Source organism: Thunnus maccoyii, chromosome 16 (assembly GCF_910596095.1).
Source record: "Thunnus maccoyii chromosome 16, fThuMac1.1, whole genome shotgun sequence".
Lineage (NCBI taxonomy): Eukaryota > Metazoa > Chordata > Actinopteri > Scombriformes > Scombridae > Thunnus > Thunnus maccoyii.
This window is the reverse complement of record NC_056548.1, coordinates 14251283-14261775: the sequence shown is the minus strand read 5'-3', so window position 1 is coordinate 14261775 and position 10493 is coordinate 14251283. Positions and strand designations below refer to the sequence as shown.

Sequence of the window (10493 nt, the reverse complement as noted above, 5' to 3'; positions counted from 1 at the left end):
CCCAACATCTCGTTTTGTTGTTGGTATGCCCTTCTGGTTTGTGTCCGTCAGCTTTGCAACTATTAAACATTGATTTGATCGAGGGAATGCCAAGAGCCCAGTCAGTTATCCCTAGTTTGTTAGACCTAAACTCTATATAGTGAATTTGAATATTTTCATCAGAAAACAACAAGCTATCATGCTTACTGTTCACTGTTTTCAATGAATTCCCATCAGTAAAAACTTTTACAGCCTTCAAACTGCATTTTGTAAATAGAGCTGTGGCAGTTATCTCTCATGTCGACCAGTTTGGAACTAATAATTACTTTCATTTCAATTCATTATTTTCTTGATTAATTGAATTTCTGACATTTTAGTCTTTAAAATGTCAGAAAACGCTGATCACTGTGTCCCAAATCCCAAGATGCAATCTAAATTGTCTTGTTTCATCCTCACCAACAGCCCGCAACCCAAAGGTAATCAGTTTGCTATCACAGAAGACTAAAGAAACTAAAAGATATTCACATTTAAAAAGCTGGAACCAGATAATTTTAGTATTTTTCTTAAAAAGTGACTCAAAATGATTAATCAGTCATTAAATAGTTGGTGATTAATTACCTGTTGATCAACTAATGGATTAATAGACTAATTGTTGCAGTTTAACTAACACATTAAACTGATCATCCTGTTTATCTCTAATGGCAGACGCTATAAAACAAAACAGTCGATACTTCCTGTTAGCCAGCATGCTACATCATGACATCAGCTGGATACAAGCACAATACCTATACTTATGCTAACATGTTGAACAGAATGAATAATATACTGATGGGTGTCATGGAAATCTCCCTGAAGTCTGACCATTACTTTTAAAATCCTTATATAATATATTGTAAAATACAAAGGGAAATTTAAAAGTGGCACTGGGCAAAAGGTCAGAGGGTGCAGATAAAAAAATTTTTGTTTTTGAACAGTCTGACTAGTTCTTAGGAAAGTATTTTGAGAGGAATGATGGTGTTTAAAGAGGGCAGCTCTTCAAACACCTCACCAGCAACCAACAGAGACGGTTTTCAACATTCTTTAAGGTTTTATGAGCCTTCAGATATTAGCCAGGACACATTTAAAATAATCCTTTACAGAAAAAATAAATCTAGGAGATTTCTGACCACAGCAGAAGATGATGCTGTTTTTCTTTGGATCCCAAAAATACATATGAGGTGACTCCTGATTGTGATTCATAGCCGGAGGGGTTTCAGTGCAATATGAGCCCGAGAGTATGTGTCCCCCTCACCCCAACAGACAGGGAGCTAGTGTTTGTGTGTGTGTGTGTGTGTTTTGGTGGTATTGATAGATGGTGTTTTGAGGGTATTATTTTATGTTACTTTAGTTGATATAGTAGAGCTCCTGGGGAAGAGGATAAAACAAGCGCTGAGATTAATATAAAAGCTGAAAGCAAAAGGAGTCACAATTCTGAGGGGGAAAAAAATAGTGTTTCCCAAATTTTAGAAATATGACTTTTCCACACAAAAAAGAGAAATATTCAGTGAATAATGACTCAACCCCTAAGTGTATTAATATCTTTAAATTTATTTATTTAATTGAGGGTTTTTTCCTCAGAGTTCACCTTCTATCAAAATTCTCTTTTTAACACAGATGTCAGACTTCTTATCTCAATATTGTGACTCACTATTTTGAATTCATCCTTTTCTCAATTCAGGTTTTCCAATAAATAAATAAATAAAGTAAGTCTTAGAGCTTTTGTATGGGGCATTAATGGTGTTCCATCACCCCTCCATCTCCAACGCTATACCTGACTACAGAGTCAAATTCTGATTTATTATACAGTATTTACATGTATATGTGACAGATAAAGTATTAAATAGGCTATAACACATTAAATTCCCTGGAAATTTAACTCCTCAGTTACTGATATCTAATAATGTAAGATAACATTAGTCCATATGGGCTGATAGGGGCAGTGTAAACAGACCGTTCCGATAATCTGCTGAGATTTACACCAGAAAAATGAGTCATTGTCGGTGAATTGCAGCTGAAATATGAAGTCTGCAGCAGCAGCATCAACTTCAGGCTGTTACCACACAGCATAGAGCGTGTAAATGATCTTACTCATCATATATCACGAGCATTTGAATTTGATTTTAACAGTGTGATAAGAGTATGACCGACTCTCTCCAAATAACGCACTGCTGCGGCGCACTCTTTCCTGCACCCTTAGCTTTTGGCTGTGACTCAAAGCCGTGGAGTTGACAGAAGGTAATCCCCACCATGTGAGGCCTCGGCCCCGGTTTGTAGGCGGGGTGTGATTCATTCAAATCTGCCGGTGCTATAAAAAGGGGGGGGAGTTGCAAGTAACCCAACTTCAACCCACAAGATCGTGGCACAGCGCAAAACCACTCGGGTTGTCATTTAAGTGATAATGAATATTGTTAAGGCTATTAAAAATGCAATAGTTTGTCTCGTCCTGCTGCCCCGTTTTCTGGTGGCAGCTGTCATGTTTTGGCTGCTGGACTTTTTATGCATAAGGAAAAGGGTTTTCTTCAGGATGAAGGAGCAGGAGGGCGATGCCATCGACCCTCCTCTGTGCATATCGGACTCCAATCGTCTCTTCAGCTTTGAGTCCCTTAAGGCAGTCTGGCACGGTCATAAACTGGACTTTCTGAAAGCAGCGCATCTCGGACACAGAGCGCCCAACACCGAAGTGGTTCAGCTGGAGGATCAGCGGCGCAGTCGCATCCTCGATTACGCAAAGGACAAGAGACCGCTCATCCTCAACTTTGGCAGCTGCACCTGACCACCGTTCATGGCGCGTCTGAAGGCTTTCCAGGGAGTTGTGCAGCAGAATGCAGACATAGCAGACTCTATAGTTTTGTACATCGAGGAAGCACACCCCTCCGACGGCTGGATGAGCACTGACGCGCCCTACCAGATTCCCAAGCACCGGTGCCTGGAGGACCGACTGAAAGCTGCGCAGCTGATGCATCTGGAGGTTCCCGGCTGCCTCGTTGTGGTCGACAGCATGGAAAACTCCTCCAACGCTGCGTACGGAGCTTATTTCGACAGACTTTATATACTGCAGGAGGGAAAGATAGTTTACCAGGGTGGCAGAGGACCTGAGGGGTATCGGATCTCAGAGCTCAGAGACTGGCTGGATCAATACAGAGAAAGGCTGGTAAAACCCAATAAACTAGTCATTAATGTGTAGATTAATTTTGATCCTTTTAGAGTTGCTGTTAAAAATAAAAGTCATACAAAAATTCTGCACATTCTCAGTATTATAACTTCAGTTAGATGCATTTCTCTGTCAATAATGGTTGTATTTATTTTTTATATGGTTGGATCAAAGTAATTTGTTCACCATTGTAGGATGTACTGCAGTAGTCTCCTTCCTTTTAATATTGGGCATTTATACATCCTGTTAGCATCACAAAGGTTAGTCTGTTTGGACCTCTCTTTTTTTTGTTTGTGAACAAAAGTATTAACATTTGTCAAAAGTTTTGTTTTTATTGCTTTATTCTTGTGTAAATGCGCCTGTAAGGAATCAGTCAGGGTGGTGAGCAGTGCGCATCTCTGTGCTCCTCAGTATTGTTGTGAAGTTCGGTTTTGAAACGGTTTGAATCCAGAGAACCGATACTGATGTATTTCATACTGAAGATCACAGTGAAGGTGTTGCTCTCTGCTCAGCATGGCGCAACTGTTCTGTAAATATTGTTCCGTTTTATGGATATATTTTTCATACAATAAAATGCTTTGATCTACTTCTTCTTTGCAGGCCAGAATACTTTTATAGTGTGATTTCCATCATGTATGTTTGCATTTATGGTGGGGAGCTGGTGTGGTGTTTTTGTTTTTTTTTTCCTCTTTTTTTGTAATAACAGCACGCTTTGTATAGATTTTACAGTAATTTGCTCTCTTACAGTAAGAAGACAAAGGGATAAATGCTCAATTTCCTGCACAGTAAGGCAAACCAGACCTCTGCATGGATTCCTCTGGAAATGTGAGGTGCAGTCATTCAAGTTGGAGTAGAGACGCAGAAAATATGAAATCATCTGGAAAATGAAGAACAAGATCTCCCCAATACAAAAAGTATTTAAAAACAGTAATGAAACTATTATATCATTTCAAGCAGAGATTATTGAAGATTCTCAATTGACTTATTCCCATGGTGAAGAGCAACATTTTTTTTTTTCAACAGCATTGCCCCATTTGGTCAGACTCTTTAATTTTACTCAATTTTCCTAAACTTGAAAGATTTTTCAACAGTCCATTTAACTCCATTAAACGCTCCCTTTCTCTTAAAACATTATGTGTCCTGCAAACATGTTCAGTCTCTGCAGTCAGGATGAACTGTATTGTGTCTAATTAGTGCCTTTAAAACTGTATAGATCCTAGCGATGGGTATTTGGTTAATACTGCGGCAGAGAAGCCGTGCTTTATTTTCCACGGCCCCTTCTTAAGCCTTTGACCTATTACAATTAAATGAGGATAATCACACTTGATCCTATTATGCTGAGTGATATATCCACCATCTATATAAGGGTCTAAACACACAATGTTTTCAAGGCTTAGTGCACCAATGCCAGAGCAGAAAATCTGTGTTGGGATTGCAGGCATTATAAAGAATTCCCCCACGAAACTAACCACCACACTGAAAAGCTCTTTAGTGATTTAACGTTGAATTATCACTCCCACGAGCATTCAGCATATCTGAAAACATACATTAAATACCATGAAAATCAGCATGTAAATCAGCATGCCGAAAGCTGCGTGCATTTCTTTTCCTGGAAAGTGACTCACACGATCTAGAAGTAAAGGAAAATCCCTTCATAGGCTCCAGATTCGACGCCATGAAGACACAACGGGGAGCTTCAGATAGTGATGACTCTGGAAACCACATAAAAACGCTGACATAACCTGCGTATGGAGCAACATCTTGTCAGATGTTTCCCTGCATGTCAAACGTCCACAGTGCCATTATTCATAGTCAACTAACTGGAATATAGAGCCTTACCTCCAGCATAGAGCCGACTGTAACATTAACCACTGCAGACAGAACACAACAGGCGTTTAGACCTTCAAATGTAGTGACAACACATGCATACTCATTGTTGATTAAGTGGGTGACTTCTGCCAGAAAACACTGCCTATGAATCATAGCTTTTAAACAAATCCAGTCAGCTTTTCAGCTATAAATATCATGGACTGTTTGAAATTAGGGGTTGTAATGAAGTTGAACAAAACTAGAGAAAGTGTTTGTTATGGGTCAGGAAAACAGGATTCTTTTGTGTCTTCAGATTGAAGATTGAAGGTGTGGCAGCAAACTAGATCATATCCTTGCAGTTTCTAGTCCTTGGATATCAGGAGTGTGTGTATGTGTGTGAGTGTGTGTGGTCCCAGAGGTAGAAATCTCAACTTCTGCAGCCACTACTTCACTGTTTTACTTCACATTAGTCCTTGACACATGCACTCACATATGAGGAAATACTGTATGTAATATGATGCTGTTGAACAACACAGCGAGACAAGGGCTATGGCACTGGCACATCAGGTTTGCAGGAACAAGTCAACAACTTCCTTAATTTGAACTTTTGTTGCGTTTCTTTGCGGTGAAGACATATCTAATATCTGTGCCATAAAGCAAAGGGATTACAAGATAAATCTAAGGGATCACAAGGCTAGAGCTCAAACAGTTGGTCCTTTAATGGATTAATCAATCCACAGCAACAATTTTGATAATCAATTAATTGTTTAAGTCAATTATCATGCAAAAAACCCCAAAATGATCCTGGTTCCATCTTTTCAAATGTGTGGATTTGCTGCTAAATAAAATACGTTTTGGACTTTGGGGGGGTGTTAGACAAACTCTGTCTCTATTTTCTGAATATTTATAGACTAAAGGATTTATCAATTAATCTAAAAAAAAATAATCAATTGATTTATCAATAATGAAAGTTATTAGATGCAGGCATACAATTCAAGACAACTAGAGGAAAGCTGACCAAATCATGCACCACAAAATTCAATATATTCCTCCTTTTTTCTTGTGAATTACCCCCTCAGGCCTCTAAAATTATAAAGCAAGAGGAAAACTGCCAGTTTTGTTCATAAGCCATAGATGCAGGGATTAAAGCAAGAAAAGATTTGTGTGCCTGAAAAGTTGTCCAGGAGGAAATGTGTACAATGTATTGAATTAAGTATAATATGTCTGAAATCACGCAAGGCTCTATGCCTGAAATCAGGCATGGTACCTGAGAACTTTAACCCATATGTGCAATGGGTCACAAGTAGACATTGCTTCATTTCAAAGGGTCACAACCCAAAAAATGTTGGGAGTCAATGTAACAGAAAAGAGAATAAGTCCAGTGCCATCAGAGAATGTGCAGCTCGTCTGGCGATATCTGACTGCAGGGGTTTTACAGTGACCTTACTTTACTGCTCATCTGGAACCCATTTAGCACACAAACACACAGTATTTATGTGGAGCTGACAGCTGACCGAGGGGTACCTGCCTAAATGAAATATAACTTGCGGTGTTGCACCCCTGAAAAGAAACCCTGCCTGGAATTCTTTGAATCTGGATTCTTTCCATGTGCGATTTTCCATGGATGTTGAGTCTCATCTGTCAGCGGAGAGGCCGATGGGAACAAAGGGTTAAGGGTCTCAGGCTAGCGGGAGAGATTTAACTTTTGCTGTTCTGTTTTGTTTTATGACTTGGGAGGGAGCAGAATGTCTCTGCTGAGGTGTTTTTTGTTTTTTTTTAGCTTCTCTGGTCAGCTTTGAAGGTGAGGGCCCCTCTCTCCCCAGGGTCATAACTCCACAAATGAATGTCTGGTGGTGGGGACCCTGGGCCCCCGCACACAAAAGGGTTTCAGCATGTGATTCAGGTTCAATGTGTTAACATATAACCATGTTCCAAATCTCCTTTAAACTGTTAGATATAAAAACACTTTCCTCCTGAGCAACAAAACTCAGGAGGCCAGTTTTAACACATTTTTCCAGTAATACAGACACTATTACAGAACTGTAATTGTCATGAACAGTGTTGTTATAAATAAAGGTTTATTCAGAAACATTTATTAGCCTAGGTAATACAACGTTTTCACAAGTACTTACTGAATTAGCTGTGGTCAGATTTACTGCCAAGTTGTAGCATCCTGGAAGGATTGTAATCCCTGCTGATTAAATAACTTAACATTTTAACCACTTTCACTTATATAACTGCTACCAGATATGCAGATCTGCCAGGCTGTCAGACAGTTTTAAAGCTGTTCCTAGCGGGTCTGGGATACGCAGTAACATAGCAGGAGTCTGCCAGACATTTCAAGGTTTAGTATGAGGGAGAAATGGTTGGATATAACGCAGAAAAAAAAATAAAAGACTGAAAAACGCTGCAGCACCAAAGTGGAAAACGATCTGTTATGTGGGACCGGCATCCTTGACTCCTGTAATGTCCGTCTGAAGAAAGGCAGTGAAATACAAACTGGCAAACATTACTTGTGGGTAATAACATCTGCTACTGTGAATTTATTGTTGTTTTCATACATAATTGTTTCTCATTATGATATACACTCACCGGCAACTTTATTAGGTACACCTGTGCAATCTAATACAATCCAATACAACAGCTCTGCCATAAATTCTACTTTAACGAAGCTTCTACATTTTCAGTTTCTGTTGACATTGTCAGAAAGGTGATAATTCTACTTTATGTTTATTGTTGAGGTCGTAGTGGGTGGTGGTGGTGGTGGTGGTGTACTGGAGTGCATTATATTGAAAAGTGTTCCTAATATTTTGCCTCTCTCATGTATGTTAATGGAGTGGACAAAATATTAGGAGCACCATTCGATATGAAGTGGTTGTAGGTGGTGAGAGTAGGTATCAAATAATACTAACCAGGTTGTGTTTAGGTATATTAGGGTTATTTTTTTTTACTTTTGTTGTTGAATATTGGTATTAGTTAATTGCAAATATGTGAAAATAGTCAAAGTCAGTGTTTTCAGTGTAATGAAGTGTATAATTTGATGCTGGATTCCTGACTTTAGCGTTTTATATGCTGTCTGTCTCCTTTTAAATGGATGACACCTTGTGGTCATACTTTAGATTACATGATTTTCATACATTTTTAGGGGCTGTGTTTGCTCTTAAAATGTAAGACTGAAATACAGGGCAGAAAACTACTACTGCACTGCTCCCTATAGGTTGAAAAACCCTTGATGGGAAAGCAAAACAGCTGACTCTCACTCATGCTGACTTCAGGATATTCAAAAAATATTCTGATTTCACCCAGCTGAGATTTCCCGTGTCAAAGATGAGAGGGAAAATGTCTGTGTTTATGAGTCCTAAAGCAAAGCTGATAACATTTTAAAGATGTAATGCATGAGCAGTGAATACAACTTAAATTTAGGGGATTTAATTTATTAGCCAACTTGATATTGATTTGTGTGTGTGTGTGTGTGTGTGTAAAGGGATTCCCACAAAGATAAAATTGCATTATCAGCACATAATAAATTAATTTAAGGCAACAAGCCACATTCTTGGCCCAAATTGCTGTCTTCAAGTGCCAAATTCCCTCTTTTTGTTACAATCCTACTTCAGCTGAACAAAAAACCACTGTCCCCTGAAGAGACTGTAATTGTGGAAGGTATCCACTTTATTTGACTAACTCAGATGGGTGAAGCCTCATACTATCTTCAGATTTTTCTCAAATCTCAAAACCAGGACTGTAGATTTTGTCCTCCATCGCTTACATTGTAAATGCATTAGGAATGGATCTTCTAATGGTCAGTATGAACAGGAGGAATGATTACAGCAAGAAAAACGTGTCAGTGTTCATATGGGCACCTGACCACTGTTTTCAAACAGACTTAAAGAGACGTGAAACTATCCTTTTAAGAGATCATTTGTATTTCCCTCTTAGATTTTGACTAATTACCACCAGGCAATACTACACAATTTACAATAGAAGAAACATGAAACAACAACAAGCTGACTATGTAGAGATGGTGCTTATAGTGGAGAACTACTGCAGCTCAAGTCCCGGTGGTGTAGATAACTGGCACCACAAGGTGGAGACACAGACTGTTATCTGAAACTTGCCTGCCTTCAGGGGGCAATGGAGAAGTGCTGACAAGAGCTGTTGTTATCTCTCAGATGGTAATCGGTGAGTTGGCTCTGGGGGAAAGATTTATTAATCATCACAGAGCAGTAGAGCAGATGTTGCATGTTTTCAGAACAGATGGGTGTTGATGTATACGGTATGTGTATCGGTTAGATTTCATACCATGAAATATCTGATCAAGAATCCGATCTGGTCTTAACCTGGTTGTGCAAGACAAAAGCGGCTCAAAGAGACAGACTCAGTATAAATGTGGTGATTTTCAGGTAGCAGAAGTGTCAGAATTAAATGGTGATAGTAAATCAAATAAAAGGAACTGCAAGCATCTTTGTCAGGTGGACACTTTTTATATATTTTATTAAAAACAATGAATAGACAAGAAAACATTATCTGACCAAAGCACAACTGCAAATAATCTCAGACTGGAACACATACTGATAAAATACTTCACAGTTACTGCCCCCCAGGTAGAAATGCCACTTATAAATCATTATATTTCACGGTGTAATACGCAGCTTGGAATGGAATTGTTTGATGTTATAAGCACAACATAATTTCCCTGTCAAAGAATCATGATAAATGAACATTAACAGCATTTTCTTACAAGATGAACAAGGGCTGAAGGGGATTTATTGTGAGAGGGAGAAAAGAACTCTAAAACATCAAGCAATCCTCATCTCAGCAGTGAATGAATTTGGATGTTTTCCACACAACCACATGTTTAATTATATCTTTACTGGAAAACAAGACGTATGTTTTCCAAACATTCAGTATTCATGAAATCACGTTGCTCTCATCAAGTGTGGGTGGCCATCTTATGCATGATGAGACAAACCAATAACAGATGGTATAGGATTGATTTCAGGGCTCAGAGAAGCGAGGTGGATTACCTGTGAAATTCCAATACTGGCTGTAGGTAGCAAAGTTGGATTATATAATGAAGAAAAAAAAGAAAAAGAGAAACTGCAGATGAGTTTGAGACTGATCAATAAATGAGGGGAAAATATTCATAGCACGGATACAAATAGATGGCGATGGAGACAAAAATTTGCATTTCTGAAGGAACTGTGAAATAACCAGTGTCTTTATAACGGAGTGTACGTCTATCTACCTTTTTTTAAACTGACATCTAAGAGAAACATCTACAGAGACAGAACATTGGATGGTATTTGGCAAATTAAATTACCTCCAGGTACATTGAGTTACACCTTTTTTTACAATGATCCTGTTCTGTAGAGTTATGACATGCAGGATTTGAAAGCACAGCTGTCTGTGTGGCATCATGTAGTAATATATAATTAAATGTATATACTATACAAACTCACAATATGTATTTTCACATTAACTCTGATATGGCAAATTCACAACATAGTGTATGGCA

General features: G+C 38.7%; 1 protein-coding gene across 1 annotated transcript; it reads left to right on the top strand.

Annotated features, from left to right (window-relative positions):
- Positions 1–2349: 2349 nt before the first annotated feature.
- Positions 2350–3683, top strand: dio3a (iodothyronine deiodinase 3a). The gene has a single exon (XM_042388824.1). It carries the CDS (start codon positions 2417–2419, stop codon positions 3200–3202), a length of 786 nt encoding a protein of 261 aa, XP_042244758.1. The 5' UTR covers positions 2350–2416; the 3' UTR covers positions 3203–3683.
- Positions 3684–10493: the final 6810 nt, after the last annotated feature.